Genomic DNA, 15,828 nt, shown 5'->3' on the forward strand with positions numbered 1-15,828 from the left:
AAATTGTCAGATGGTCCCTTTTACTTTGAACATTTCAACATTTATTTCAATCTTATTAATTTTTCATACAGTATCAAGTTTCCAACAGTCCCACAGCATAAGACGCAGCATGCAGAAAAATAAAAAGGTTCTCAAACTCAAATGTTCTCACATCCCACGCAAACGTAAAAAAAGAAATCCCAAAGTCCCTCAGAGGAAAAAGAAGCACTTACAAACTAAAGTGCGGTCTGAGTGCCAGAACCGCATTAAACAAATACCTCTGTACAAAAAAAGAGAAATATTTATTCTTCTTCCCTTTAAGATGAGTATAATGTGTGGCAGTTTGAGACGGGACCAGATATGCAGCTTGAACTGGAATAGAAGCGTCTCCTCTGACCCGAGTCAAATAGAAAGACTTGCATGTAGTTCAGTTCATTTGGATTACCTCTCATAATGTGTACATGTACCAAAGTTTGGCAACATCCATACTGTATACCATTAAATTCTTACATATATTAACGTCACCATCCATGTGTAAACAAGAGGATTATTTCAAAAAAATGTATCTACATGCACAACAGACAAAATAAAAATACTTCCATGTCATGCAAGCGCAGGGAGGCCCAAGCCGTGCCGAGCTTTGGGATCGCCTCTCCGACTGAGAACTCCCCATCAAACCGGCAGTCAAAGCGAATCAAGCTTCCCCAGACAATTCTTTTCCCCTCCCTGTCCGTACTGGTGGGTGGGAGGGGAAAAAATGAGATGATTGTGATTGGACAAGCCAACATCTGAAATGTACACTTTAAAAAAACAACACTACAATATACAGTCTGTCCCGCTGCACACCAATCATGCCAACATGTTGGGATTCCAGGCGCTGGTGGTGTAAAGAAAGAACAAAACCCTGTCCGAGCTGTTCTCAGTTAGAGAAGACGAGCGTCGGTTACTGAATATACACGTCGGTAAAAAAAGCGCTGCCTGCAGATAAGTCTCTTACATCGCTGCGTGGTCACACATACGTCTCTAACTAGTTCTGAGTTCTTCAAGCCTGCCTCACCTTTAAAAAAAAAAATGAAATACGGCTTGAAATGCGAGTGAATTCAGTCCAGTCGTCGGTGCGTGCAGAGCTGGAACAGAGCTGCAGGCAGTTAAACGGTTAATCGAGGGGAAATAATGGATCCGTTTGCAGCCGCAAAATATTTAGGAACGACTTTTCTTGGCATTAATCCGACTTTTGAATGAATGTTTAACCGCTGTGTGAGTTAAAGTAGTGTGATGTTTCAGTTTGCACCTACTGCACTAGAACTCACAAGACAGAGAGGATGATGGGTAATAACTCGGACGGGTTTGTGGATGTTTTCTGGTTGGCACTTCACACCTTACTTTCTAGCTGTACTGTTAGTCAAGTGTTGGGATACAATACAGTTCTGCTGCGTAGATATACTTGTATTTTTCTTATATACCGGTGTATATATATATATATATAAAAGACTAGAACAAAAAAATAAATATCAAAAATAACAATCAACATAAGAAAGGATGAAATATGAGCAAGCCAACCCGCCTCTCGGCCGACTCCCATTCCTCCCTTTTCTTCCCCCCCTCAGCTGAAAATGGGAGATGCTCTCGAGTGACACAGATGTCCTTCAGTCTCTTAAAGCGCTACGGCCGGCGCTATCGAGAGGATTTGCAGCTCAATAACGCTTCAAAGTCGGCTTCGGAAGGCAGGTGGGAGGGGTTTTTTTTCCAAAGAAAAAAAAATAGGCTTAAAAATAGAGAGAATTCTTCCATCAAGTTACACACAGAGCGATTTGCCAGACGACTTGAGCAGATCTTCAGAGATGGTGGAGAAAAGCGGGTGGAGCGCTCACACGTCCACCACCATCTTCTTGTGTATATCGAGACCGCCGACCACCTGGGGACAAAGAGGAGAGGGATTGTGAGGATGACGTCTTTCAACAGGACAACAGGATTTTTTTGACCATAACATGCCGCATCAGCAAAAAGGAAAAAGGAAAAAGCCCCTGAAAGCTGAGACTTACTGCACAGAACTCTTCAAAGGATATCCGGCCGTCCCCGTCCTTGTCTGCGTTGATAATGGTTTTGTCCACGATCTGCTGGAGCTGCGTGTCCTTCAGGTTGCTGCCGACCATCATCTTCAGCACCTGGAAGAGCTCGCCGTTGGAGATGTAGCCGTCCTTGTCCATGTCATAGATCCTGAAAGCGACTGCGGCGCCAGAAGAGGAGCGGAACAGTCGAGTACAAAGAAAGCAATAAGCCCTTTTCAAACAGGCTCTTTGTCTAATTTCACGAATTATCTGTTTAAAGCGGGGGGGGCTCAGGGGATAGGCTGTTTTCCGTATCACGCCCCCCCCCGGAAGGCGACAGCTCAGACACTCAGACAGCATTTAACCAAAATGGATGGAAACACATTGTGTTCGCTCGGTTTCTAAGTATTTCTGTCAAAAACGGTGGAATTAGCGTCACTGCAACGTGACAGGAGTCAGAACACAACTGAATACCAGCACCACTGAACTCTATGGACTCTGTTCTCGTCAAGCACGGTAAGAATTAATTCTTATTATTTTATAGTTTTTGTGTCCATTATGCGTAAATTATTACCATACTTTCATGACTCTTGTAATTATACAGCTTATAAGTGTGATCGGCTGGAACTATTTCTGATTATATGACAATAGTTTACCAAAGAAAATGTTAATAGAACTTACTAAATATATCTTTATAGTTTACACTCTGGTCTATAGCGACGCAGAGTAATACAAACATCCCACCGATAAACTCGAAGTCAGCTGCTAATAATTAGCTAATTAGTCGATTAAACGTAACGTTTTAATCCACACAGTTAATCCACGGAGGTTTGAGTTGATGTTGAAAGTGTCGTTATTCGTGGGTGACAAATTTGTTTCAAACCAAAAGTTAACAAATGCTTTCAGTGACTTGGGAGGCTAACGCTAGCCTCGAGCTAGCTGTAGCCTTTAGCTGTAAACACCGACGCTAGCCTCGAGCTAGCTGCAGCCTTTAACTGTAAACACCGACGCTAGCCTCGAGCTAGCTGCAGCCTTTAGCTGTAAACACCGACGCTAGCCTCGAGCTAGCTGCAGCCTTTAGCTGTAAACACCGACGCTAGCCTCGAGCTAGCTGCAGCCTTTAACTGTAAACACCAACGCTAGCCTCGAGCTAGCTGCAGCCTTTAGCTGTAAACACCGACGCTAGCCTCGAGCTAGCTGCAGCCTTTAGCTGTAAACACCGACGCTAGCCTCGAGCTAGCTGCAGCCTTTAGCTGTAAACACCGATAGATCGTTGACCTACTTACCGTCATCGTAGCGTTAGTGTGTTAGTGATTCTCTGTTACTTTAGTAGTTGTTCATTACTGCATAGATGACGGGCTTGTACGTATTTATGTTCTTCATTTCACCTTTTTAACGGATTCTACTGGTCGTGTGTTCTTCTACACAGCTTGTCGGTTTAGGGAAGTGAATAAACCGGACACCTCCTTCCAGTCGTTCGGGGTTACCAGTCGCCATGGTTACACAAGCCGTGACTACAATGTTTCATCATCTGCGATTAATCTTTTTTTTGCCTTTGTGCCACATCCGAACCAAAGCACAGCGGGTTTGTCTGAGGAAGCGAACGTAAACAGATGCACGTGGAGCCAAGAGATGACGTGTAGCGTCATGATTGGTCCCCTAAGTCATGTGGGCCAAATAGGGCAGCTCTACTTACATCGAAGCTTCTGCTCCTTGTCCCCCTTGACGCTGAACTGTGAGACTCCCTCTATGAATTCTGGGAGATGGGAGAACAACAATCAGTGCTGAGGGTTCTCCAGATCTCTGTGTAGCAACGGACCGAGGCCCGAATGAAGCCGTAAACAACCAGGCGTCGGAGTTTATGACGAACCTTTGAAGTCCACCTCTCCGTTCCCGTCCGTGTCGAATATGTCGATGACCCTCTGCACCAGCGGGTTCTGCTGGAGCTCCGGCAGCGACATGAACTCCTCCACGCTGAGCGAGCCGGAGTTATCGAGGTCGAGTTTCTTAAATCTCTTCCCGAGCCTCTTAATCTCATCCGCGTCGACTGAACAGAGACAAAGGGAGGGAGAAGATCCGGATGAGGCGTTAATGTTTGGCCCGACGTCACTGTGGAGAAAACAAACTGCAACGTGGGAAGATGCTGTCCTGACGGCAAAACTTTAACCCGGCGCAGCCGTGAAGGGGAGAAAAAAAACCCAAGAGAAATCGGGAAAAGAAAGAAAAGAAAGAATCCCATGCAGCACGATAGAACGACAGCTACATGGTCAGCAGTCACAGCACCTCCAGCCTGCAGCTCAAAGCTGAGCACTCCCAGTGACACCAGTACATTCTGTTCTGGTATTCTCCAGAGGGACCTAAAACTAAGGTAAACATTCAAATAAAGCAGACTCTCGCACCCTGACGGCGACGGCTGTCAACCTGTCATAGTAAAAAAAAAAAGCTAAAAGTAACCGATGATATCTGAGGAGAAGGAAAGAGGAGGAAGAGGAGGACAGAGAGAGAAAAACCTTCCTCAAACTCACAGCCTTTGCTGTCAACTGGTGTTTTTTTTAGCGGAGGGAGTCCGGATCCGAAACCAGCCTGACCGGTTTGCTGAACAACAGGTGGGGGGGTAATCCCGAGGCGATAATAGAGACGGTTATTAACTACTATATAAGCTCATTCACACCTGATCCCATTGGCCAACCGCTCACTGCCACCGCACCTGATTACCTCTGCTATCTATTAACCTTAGCTCACAGCTAGCAGCCAGAGGAACGGCGTGCCGGGTTTGAGACAAAAATTCAGTTCAGTCTGGTTCTGATCAGGTTTAGTGGCGTCGGTGAGGGTTAGGGTTAGGGAGACTGACGTGAGCTAGAACCACGCACTGAACCGGATACAGGAAGTGTAGAGTCACAGGATTAGAACGCAACACTTTGGATTTAAGCATTGTGTGTGTTTACTTTCTACAGCAGCCATTAACTGCAGATCTCCTGCACAGATTTATCTCAATTTACACTCAAATATGAATTTCCCGTCTCTATTTCCATCTCTCCGGTTTAAATATAGATTACAATGGGATGAAACCTGAAAACTCTTTGTTTCTGCTGATCAAAGGCTCCTCCTCCCAGCCTCCGCTTGCAGATGAGGAGGAGAGAGAACTCCAACATGTGGACGGTATGTTTGATGCACACACAGCAGCGGCGCAGGTTACGGACGGACGCATCCACCGACGAGATTCGTTCAAATGAAACGGTTCTGATCCGTCTGCGCTGTCAGACGCTCCTCACGCTGCTATGCTAATGAGAGGCTCCGAGGGAGACCCAATGTAACTGTGAGATGATTATGATCATCTCCACAGCAGAACAAAATACACACACACACACAATTTCAGAAGCGCTGCATGCACCCTCAACTGTGTTACTAGGCAACCGGAACCCATTAGCCCCTAAAGTAGCCCACTCACACACACACACACACACACAAACACAAACACACGAGTGTGTCTTTACAGCCTGCCATGCACAGCCTCCTGCAGTTTACAGTAGCTACAGGCTAGCTGAAGCTAACCGCAAGCAGCTAACAGCAGCACAGCTGTGTGAACAGAACACCTGCTAAGTGCACCTGGCTTCCCCCCCCCCCCACGCTGGTGTTGCACTAGCAAACACAATGTTCCCTAAATGGCATTAACGGGTTTGTCCTCTTTAGCATGCTCAGCGCTCAGATGGTACGGCATGAACCCGCGGCGGCGGGGGGGGGGCGGGACGATGAAACGGAGCAAATGTTTGGCGTGTTACTGATAATGACATCCCAGACGCGTCGCTGTTTAAAGCTCCCCAAACACAAGATAAAAGTGAGAGGTGGGGTAAACACGAGAAGGTTACAGCTTGGTTATTACACGAGTCGACACCGTGTAAGGGGGACGCCAGCGCATTCGGAGTACCCCCAGATACGCCCTCTGATAATGAGAGGAAAAACCTCTCGGACTGTGTTCCGGATTTCATGATTAGTCGGAAGGCTTCCTTCTTGGATACAAGCATTGTTTCGTTGTCCTTCCTATTTTGAATGGCTGGAAAAAAGCAGCTTATCGTGAACAAGGATATTCTCGCATCTTATTCCAGGTACAACCGACCCGGGGAACCAACGGGAGAGAAGGGCTCTGTGACCTGGAACCTTTCCTGAGTCTTCGGTACCGATATCCAGCCACAGCCAGAACACAACGCAAACAAACAACAAGTGTACACGCTCCACCACTGTGGAACACAGAGAGAAACACAATGAGATCACGAGGAGCCATCGAACGGCGGCGCAACGTATCACCTCCCCAAGGCTATAGCAACACGGAGGTCATTTTAAAAGAAGCTCACGCTGTCTCGTCGCTTTAAAACTGAGCTCAGCGCATTAGACTGATGGCGCACAGCCCGCCTGAACAGACCGGACCGACGGCGAAGCAACACAGCAGACAGACGGTTTGTGTATTTATAGAAACGGCGTCATTAGAAAACCCCCCACTCGCCCTCAGGGAAACCCCTAGCAACAAGAAACTCCAGAGAGTCACCCACCAGTATTTTTGGGCTGCGTATCTCTGCAAGCATGATGCATGGAGACGTTTATGGATGTGTGATCAGAAGACATGGAAATCCTGAAAAATTACGAGGACTATTCCTTCGCAGCCTATTCCCGTCTGCCTGAGCATTTGATGAGCCGAATAGCTGCTCCGTCAAAGAAAGAAGGAGAAGGAGAAGAAGAAGAAGAAGAAACAGGAAATCGAATAGAAGCAGGACAACAAGAGATGAAGACAGTGTCAGACTGGTGGAAAAGGAGAGAAGAGAGGCTGGAAATAGCATCGGCTGACATGAGGGTCCTTGATGGGTTCATGCATCGTTCACATCCAACCCCCCCCCCCCCCCCCCCTGTGATTCCGTAATCCTGAGGGAGGAATGCCCGGAAGGCCTGGCAAGCCGAGGCCAGGCTGAGCTGCGATATCACCTCAAACATCAAGATCATTCTATACTCGTCTGGACGCTTTATCAGGTAGATTTGGAAACGTTCGTCACGTCCTCGGCTCTGCTCCTCCTGAGAGCTCCGAGCCGTCTACCGGGCGGACATCTTGGAAAAACGTAACCAATAATATGATCACCATTCGATGGTGAGATGAAAATAACTGCGGTTCGTCGTTGGAAAGAAAAACCTCCGTTTATTGGGAAACTTGCCTGGTTCAATTTCATCACCGTTTAAAAAGCCGCACAGAAGGAAACCCTTTCCTGAATAAGTAGAGCAAGCCAAGACTGAAAATACTCACAATGCGAGCACATCTCCAGCGGGTAGCTGGCTTCATTTCCCTGGAGGAAGAGAGAAACAGAGCCCACGGTTAGAAAGGAAAGACATTCACTGTTCTCCATCCAAAAGCAGAGAGCACAACCTCCAGGAAGTTCTCTTTGAATGACGCTTCATCGGAAGATATGGACTCAAAATAAAATGAAATGATAAATAAATAAATGAAAAGACAGTTGATCGTTTAAAGGGAGGTTAAATGAACACAACACCCCGTCTTCCGGGCGAGTTTGTTTTGACAAATAAAATCACGTGATCTAATTCCACGAGTTCATATAAAGCATTTCAATATCCTGATGTGGATCGATATGTTTTTGTGCAAACTACAATCTTTAGAGAGCTAAACAAAAGGTTTTGGTGTGATGCTCTTCAAAGTAAGAAGAACTGTGGGCATGAATTCCTGCGACTTCCAGTAGAAAACACTCCACAAACCAGGACCAAGCAGCCTGCTTTACGTCTTCAGTGTTCACGTCGTTACAGATAATAAAGATAACGATGCTCGCTGTACAGCCCGACCTTGGTAGAAAACGTGAGCAGCAACTTAGCCACCCATTGGTTGATCGCCGCGACTTACCTCAGAGAGGTTGTCGTATTTTAAGGCGTGAGGGAAAGAGGCAACGCCGGATTAGCCAGGAGAGGGACTTAGCATTTCGACACCCTATTAAAAGAGCGGCCGCTGCAGGGCCGATCGGGTTGACGCATACGCGGTTTCCCTTTATAAACGACAGACCGCCTGTGGCTGGGAAGTGACGGCTTGAATTCAGTCGTAGTTCAGCGGTGACTGAACGAATGGATCAGATGCACCGTCAGCAACATCACACGAGTTGCGTAGATTGTTCCTCCCTCCAGGAAACCTCCCCGGGATTTTGGATTCAGGGGTCAAAGTGGTTTCCTCAGCAGGGGTTTTACCCGGCGAAAAACGGGCATGACTGTCAGAGCATACTAACTTATGATCGAAGGTTTGATTTTGGCAAACGCCGGCTGACGTGAAGCAGCAGAAGATTAGAGATTCACGGCTGTGGCTTGAGGTCGAGTTCATTCGCACTGCGGTACTTAAGGTGTCGCTGGGGCGTCCTCCAAATGCAGTCAGTGCATGTTGCCGTAGCGGCGGGGCGGGGCGGGGCGGGGCGGCTCGCCACAGATGAATGGGCGTGTGGGGAAACCCCGCTTGCATCTCCTTCCTGCTTTGCTTGCATGCTTGATTAGCTCAGCCATCACAACACGCCCCTGCTCCGTACAAAAGGCCTGCCACACAGCCGAATGTTCCAACATTCCAAAGTCATGGCGGGGCGGGGCGGGGCGGGGCGCAGCGCGAAGCGGAAGCTTTCAGGTCGGCGGCAAAGATCAAGTTCGCCCCTCCGTTTCTCAACCCGACTTCATCAGGAAGGCAAAATGCAAGCGGATACACGGCTGATGCAGTATTACGTATAATAACTTGGTAATTACAAGGACGCTAGACTGGTGACAGTCATTCATTTCCTTTTCGTGAGCGTTGCAGTTTAGCTCAATCAAATAAATATTGAAAGAGGACATTTCTCTCAGGGTGGTATTTCTTTAGAATACAGGGTCCAGCAGAAAAGGTCCAGGGAAATCAGGACATAACGGAGCCAAGCAAAACTATTCGATCGAACCGATTCACCGCTCTATCAACTTATTCGACAGACAAACCAGCTAGCAAGGAAAATATAATCGTGCTATTTTAGTGAAAAGATACCTTAAAGTTGAGGATTCCCATGTTATTTATTTATGCATTATATTTATTAATAACATACGTACCATTGTAATTACAACTGTGTACAATTCATGACTTGGCACACACACACACACACACACACACACACCTCAATGATGTTTCTGCACGTCTTATGTTATTCCTGAGCCCATTCCTCAGAGTTCGGTCCTCCAGATCTGTAATATTCCTGGGTTTGTTTGCCACAACCAAAATCTGAACAATGATTAAAATATATATATTTTTTAAATCACTAAAAAGTAGAATTTTAAATTAAAGTAAACATCTGCAGTATCTTCCCAACTGCTTTTGTATGATTTTTGTACTGGAAAAAAATATATTTTTAATTAGCATATTTTGCCAATAGCCTCGGATATCGAACAATTCTACTTCCTACTTTGAGTCGGTTGCCCAATTAATGAGGGCAGCGCGAGCCAGTCCCGTGGCCTGTAATGACAAGCCCCTATTAGAAGCCGCAAATAGACGCGCAAACGCCGCCGCGGCCTGTCGGTTGGAGCCCCGGAGCTGAAAGGAGAGAGTGTTGAGACTGTCAACATCTAACGCAGGACCGACGAGCCACGGACGCGTGGGGGGGGGGGGGGGGGCAGAAAACTCATTGACAGGCCCCTGTCGTGAATAAGAGTCCCTACCGGAGGCTACTTAGGGGGGGGCAATGCTATATCTGGGCCACGGGGCTTCAGGCTACTGTCAGCCCCCCCCCCCGGGGCGTTGCACGGGGAGCGAGGCGAGGCGAGGCGGGGCGGGGGGGACGCGCTTCCTCCACGGAGCGCGCATTGACACTCACACACACACAGCCTAGCGAAACGCCACCGTGTTCGATATGTTCAACAGCAGGCCGTCTTACCATCTTGCCGACCGGACGGTGAAATCCAGGCGAGCTGGTCGGAGAAGAGGCGGGAGTCGGGAGGCCGCCGGAGGGATACGAAAAAACGTCTCGGCGGTGCTCGCTGGGGGTTCACTGTGACTTTCTACCGAGATACAGGCACTGTCCTCCCCCCTCTGTCTCTCTCTCTCTCTCTACCGAAGCTTTCACCGCAGTGGCGAAGGGAGGGAGACCCGCTGGGAGGGGGACAGAAAGCGGAGCAGGAGGGAGGTGCGGCTATACTGTACATCCGGGTACTTTCTGTCTAAATCTTTTTATTTATGTATCCACCTCTCCGGTAGGTTTGTGCTTGGCCTCCCCCTATCGGCCGTATGGCTGTACTGCAGGGAATTACCACTGGCCGGAAAACCCCGAAGCTCACTGGCAGATGGACTTCACTTTATAGTCATCTCTGACACGACTCGTAAATCTGTTAATCAATAGCTCACAAGTGTTTTAGGCAGACAAGTAAATACATGCTTACAAATAATTTGCAAATCTCTGAATTTGGTATTTAGTGATATTTAGTGTTTTTTCAGTGTGGTGAATAACTAGTTGTAACAACACTAAATGATTTTCATAAGGGAGATACCATACCACACATATATATATATATATATATGTACATATATATGTACTTGATATGATACGGTTTTCTTTATAAGATTCATTTCCTGAAGTAATTGCTTAAATTGTCACTACATTAGTTAAATGAATACATTTTGCACACAAACAGATTTTCCATTTTACTGTTGAAATTTACTGTTATTACAAACAACACTTTTTACCAAACATATTATTCTTGTTCAATTCAATATGTTGATTCCTACAAAAATACACACAATTATCAGAAAACAACTCGCACAGTTCACTGTAAAAAAAAATACTATTTATTTAATTATTATAATTTACTAAGAAAAATAAAAAAAAATAAAAAATTGACATGTGTAATTTGATAGGTCTGAATAGTCCAAACACATGGTTCATCTTCATTACAAAAAAATATTCATGGCTAAATCCTTTAGAAGAGGTAGATAAAACAAACGTCACAAACTGCACAAACTGTTACTCAAACACACAGAGTTCAACCCAGAACACTACGGGTCCCTTACGATCCGAGTTCAACGAGGTCAGATGTGATTTCAGGATTTATTCATGCTGATGAAGAAGAGGTGGGCGTGTTCTTCCTTTTCTTGTGCTTTCAGTATGAACAAATGATGCCGCTAAACAGGATGAATATTTGGATCTGCTCATCTGCTAGACAAACATCTCCTTGTTGACCCACATGAGCGTGCGCGTGTCGTTGGGCTTGCATTCGTACTCGATGCTGTTGAAGCTGCTTCCCCACTGGCAGCGGTCCCTCTTGTTGTAGTTGTAGTATTTCACCTGCCACACCGTCTCAAACATTCCCAGCTCCGTGAACTGAGGGAGAAGAACATGCCCGGATGATGAGCACAGCATCTCTGAGATGCCCTGCATAGTCGACGATGTGGAAACACAGAAATGGTGTTTTGAATTGAGTCGTTTCCTTCCCAAACCCCTTGTTTGTAATTTTATTTAGAATTTACCTGTATATTTAATTTTTCTTCTTCTTGTGTTTATTTTTGTATTTAAGTATTTTCCTTCTCAGTCTTTCCTTCCTTTTGAACTTATTGGTGATTTTATATTACTCACTGTTAGATTTCCTTCTATTTTGACCTCGGAAAATGTGAATGTTTTGTATAATGTGTGAGTGTGAGATCTATTCAGTGAGTTTGTACTGGTGAGTTTTGTTAATAAAGTATTTAAAAAAATTTAGTTGTTTCCTGTTTTATTTTGAAAAGTCTCATTCTCGTGTGTTTTTGCTTTTGTACGCTTCCTGTCATGTGATCGACCTAATTAGCCCAGCTGTCCCTGTTTACCTGTTTGAATCGATTGGGTCTGTTGCGCTTTTCAAAAATTATCTTCTGTGGTGTGACATCACTGCAAAAATAAACAGGCGTCACTTATATCTCCTGCTTCTGACTGTGGATGGAGGGAACTGTCGTCTGTGGTTTGCAGGTGAACGTGACGTCGTTGTTCACACCTGTATGGCGATTTGCACCGGTTGCCTCTCTCCGCTCTTGGTGGGCGTCACCCCTTCTGTGTCGTACCGGCCGGTGTAAACCACCGACTGCGGGTCTTTAGACTGCTGCTCCAGGGGGAACGTCAGCCCGCCCACACTCATCGAACTGAATCAGGTACACAACGGGCGGGAGAGAGTCAGAACAAATGTCTATGAATGAAACAGAAATATATATAATAAAATAAAAATAAAACCCACATGTAGTTTAAGACTTACTGCATGATTTACCCAATATTTCTATATTTAGAACACGCATCCTGCCATAGATCAGTTTAATTACGTTTGATCATTTTTGTAGTTCTACATTTGCAGTAGAACTACAAATGTGTTTCCAATTCATTTCATCCAGTGAGTCACGTGTGACCTATTTTTACGCTAGAGTGCTTTTTATTTTTTTATTTTTTTTGTTTACATTAATCTAACAACACTGCTAAATTGGATCAACACAATTTGTTACACAATCATGAGCAGATAAAGCACAATACCCAAACCAGAAGTACTGTTAATTATGGTGCTTTCAGGGATTCCTTTATAAAATCCGAACTTCCACCTCTGTGTTTGAAAATGGGATTTGTGGCACAAAGCAGAGTACCGATGCGGGAGAGCTCGTTTTGAATTTAGAAATCACAAACCGTCACATTTTCCTTTCACTTTTGATCAGCAGTCGGCTGGTGATGTCTATATTTCCGACTAGGGTTTAAACGCAATATTAAATTCTACGTTTATGTCCTCGGAACATGAATGGAATTATTATCGATCCTTGCGAGAAATGAGACTCATCCTCAGTTTATGTTTAAAACAAATAATTTGGATATATAGTCACGGTGAGCGGGAAAACGACGCCAAATGAATTACTAACTAATTTAAAAAAAAAAACCCAATATTCCAAAGATGACCGAGATCAGATCGATTGGTCGTTACCTGGAAGGATCCATATATAATTTGTGAATTGTGATCTTTGTAGCCTTTTATTACAGGATGAGGGTATCTGTCGTATAACATTAGATTAGTTTAATTATAGTGCGGATTAATTCACGCCTGTGACAAAAGAGAAAACCTTACATGGCCTCGAACGCTCCTGGTTTAATGACCACATCGATTTTGTACTTGGACCCGGTCAGCAGCTTGATGGTCCGGGTCCGTCCGAACCGGGCTCCGTCGGATTTGAAGCACACCGCGGTGTGGTTGGGGAGAATCTTCAGGGATATCGCAATCTTGACGATTTGAGGCACGTTGGCCATGTTCCATGTATCTGATATCTCACCGAGCAACGGGATTGTCGGGACGAGTTGTCTCGGGTGTCCACCGGCTGCGTTACGCACAGGCACAGCGCAGAGCTGCGCCCTGTAATCCCATATAATCTACAGGGATCTAATCCCAACCTCTCTCTCTCTCGCTTCTTTTTTTCTTTTTTTCGTTTCTTCGTTGTCTTTTCATCAAGATAAATCCAAAATTTAAGAATGGATTACCATGAAATCTGGTTTTGTGCCAGAATACCGCAATAAAATTTGGCGTGTATCTAAAGAAAGTGGATTGTGTTATGATCTTTTGAAATTTCCCAGAGATAAATTCATGGGTCTGTGGGATTGTTAGTCGGTTAATGTTACGCTATTACACAAATGTCGCCTCGTTGTAATATAAGCACAGCACATGATGGCGCTGCTGCCTTATTTTTGTGTATAAAGTTTGATTTCAACAATGACACAAAAAAATAATAAAAATTGTCTTCTGCCAAAATGTGTCCAAAGTCTACAGCCTAACATGCCATGTCATGATTAAAAAAATTGTTAGACACGCTTTACATTATAAATAAATTATATTATATGATGTTTGGAGCAGTATGCACGGAGGACCAGTTGTCCTCTGTAATACCTAACATGACCATCAGAGGTCAGGCTTTGGTCACGCAGAAAAAAAACTGTTCATTTATTGGTCGGGTAATTACGTCATGCTGACCTCATCGGAAGCTTTTAATAATTGAGGTGAAAATTAGAAAAGATTCAAGAGAAGTTTGCAAAACTACTTAATTTCAGGACCGCGGGCCAAAATGGGAGGAAGGGAAAATAAATTTCTTAACAGTTGGGGGTGTTAAGGTGAATATTTCCTTTATTTATTCACACTGGTCATCGGGTTGATATGTAGTCTAATAAAGTTTGATAAGCATAGCCATGCAAAAATGAACATTTTGAGACTGAACAGACCATAATGTAGTAACGAATGCTAAACTGTCATGGTTATTCTTCCACAAATTAAGTGATCGCTTTTAAATCAGGTAAATGATAATTGTTTTGAAGTATTCCCAATATTCTTTTTCTTCATTTTCACATCTTATTCCTTCAAAGTAAAGAGAGTGTTTCGAAGGGCAATCGTATGTGTGGAAGATTAACGCTACACGTTGGCCTTGGTATAATCTGCAGCAGACAGTTACAGTAATTTTAGACGGCAGGAATTTTCCTCGCTTGCGTAAAATCTGCGTCATCGGCTCATTGATATCTTACAACGCTTCTTATCTCAAGGTTTATTTATTGAGAAGCTGACATAGACTGGTCAACCGAGAACACCCATGAATCTGGTGGCGCTGAGAGAGTGAGGGAGGGAGAGAGAGAGATAGAGATACAGTTCATGCTAACTTCACAAACCAAACAATACTTTATATTTTGAACATTTATATCCCCTCCCTGAGCTGCCACCTTATCGTGGTGGAGGGGTTTGCGTGTCCCAATGATCCTAGGAGCTCAGTTTGTCGGGGGCTATATGCCCCTGGTAGGATCACCCACGACAAACAGGTCCTAGGGGAGGGACCAGACAAAGGGTAGCTCACATAACCCCTCATGATGAATAAAATAATTTGGTCTGGGCTTTCCTAATTTATAATAATGACAAGACGAACGGGCGGTGGCGCGTCATCTCAGCACGCCAGAGTGAAAAGGAGATGTGATTCTTTTTAGCTGGAGTGCAAACGGAAGAAGAAACGGTGCAGACATTGCTGCACTGGCAGAGAAGTGTGACGCCATTCTGCAGCACCCACATTCTGGTGAATGTGTTGAATTCAAGTCCATAATGAGGCTAAAGCTTAAATATGGGTCAATCAGCACCTTTTTATTCAGTTTATAGCAAAATATTCAACATAAATACTTGTGATAATAAACTATAAAATACTATCATATATACATAAAAATGTATAATACTCCTCATCATCCACAGTTAACACCTTTCCTCTTCCGTATACTTGTTTAGAAAAAACATTTTGTACTTACCTTGCTTGTTAATTTTATGTTTTATTTGTTGATTTTATCTCTTGTTTTTATGGGGTTTTTTTTATACTATTGTGCGGTTTGTTTGTCCAAGTGACACCAGTGGTGAGGGATGCCGTCAAGCTGGAGGAGTCCTATCAGGCCTTTTTGGCCTGTTGGACTCTGGACCACCATCCGGCGTCTCAGGAGGGGGAAGCAGTGCACGGTCAAAACTGTGTATGGTGGGGATGGTGCACTGCTGACCTCGACTCGAGACGTCGTAGATCGGTGGAGGGACTGCATTGACGACCTCCTCAATCCCACCGACATGCCTTCCAGTGAGGAAGCAGGGCCGGGGGACTCGTGGGTGAGGCTCCTCTATCTCTGGGGCTGAGGTTGCCGAGGTAGTTAAAAAGCTCCTCCGTGGCGAGGCCTCAGGGCGGCTGAAATGAGCTTCCTCTGTAGGGTGGGCTGGGCTCTCCCTCAGAGATAGGGTGAGAAGCTCAGTCATCCGGGAGGAGCTCAGAGTAGAGCCG

At 45.0% G+C, this 15,828-nt stretch overlaps 2 protein-coding genes across 3 annotated transcripts; both read right to left on the reverse strand.

Annotated features, from left to right (window-relative positions):
• Positions 1-25: 25 nt before the first annotated feature.
• Positions 26-10,077, reverse strand: ppp3r1a (protein phosphatase 3, regulatory subunit B, alpha a). Of its 2 annotated transcripts, XM_068741164.1 has the most exons (6): positions 9,938-10,077; positions 7,312-7,351; positions 3,898-4,074; positions 3,724-3,783; positions 2,022-2,206; positions 26-1,894 (listed from the first exon to the last, which is right to left on the reverse strand). In XM_068741164.1, the coding sequence occupies exons 1-6, from the start codon at positions 9,938-9,940 to the stop codon at positions 1,847-1,849; spliced, it is 513 nt and encodes a 170-aa protein (XP_068597265.1). In that variant the 5' UTR covers positions 9,941-10,077; the 3' UTR covers positions 26-1,846. The 2 variants fall into 2 exon arrangements, with proteins under 2 accessions (XP_068597265.1, XP_068597264.1); XM_068741163.1 differs by lacking the exon at positions 9,938-10,077 and having other exon boundaries at positions 7,312-7,701.
• A 1,135-nt stretch (positions 10,078-11,212) lies between these two features.
• Positions 11,213-13,300, reverse strand: cnrip1b (cannabinoid receptor interacting protein 1b). Its single transcript, XM_068741477.1, has 3 exons — positions 13,122-13,300; positions 12,021-12,165; positions 11,213-11,377 (listed from the first exon to the last, which is right to left on the reverse strand). Exons 1-3 carry the CDS (start codon positions 13,298-13,300, stop codon positions 11,213-11,215), a joined length of 489 nt encoding a protein of 162 aa, XP_068597578.1.
• Positions 13,301-15,828: the final 2,528 nt, after the last annotated feature.

Source organism: Brachionichthys hirsutus, chromosome 7 (assembly GCF_040956055.1).
Source record: "Brachionichthys hirsutus isolate HB-005 chromosome 7, CSIRO-AGI_Bhir_v1, whole genome shotgun sequence".
Lineage (NCBI taxonomy): Eukaryota > Metazoa > Chordata > Actinopteri > Lophiiformes > Brachionichthyidae > Brachionichthys > Brachionichthys hirsutus.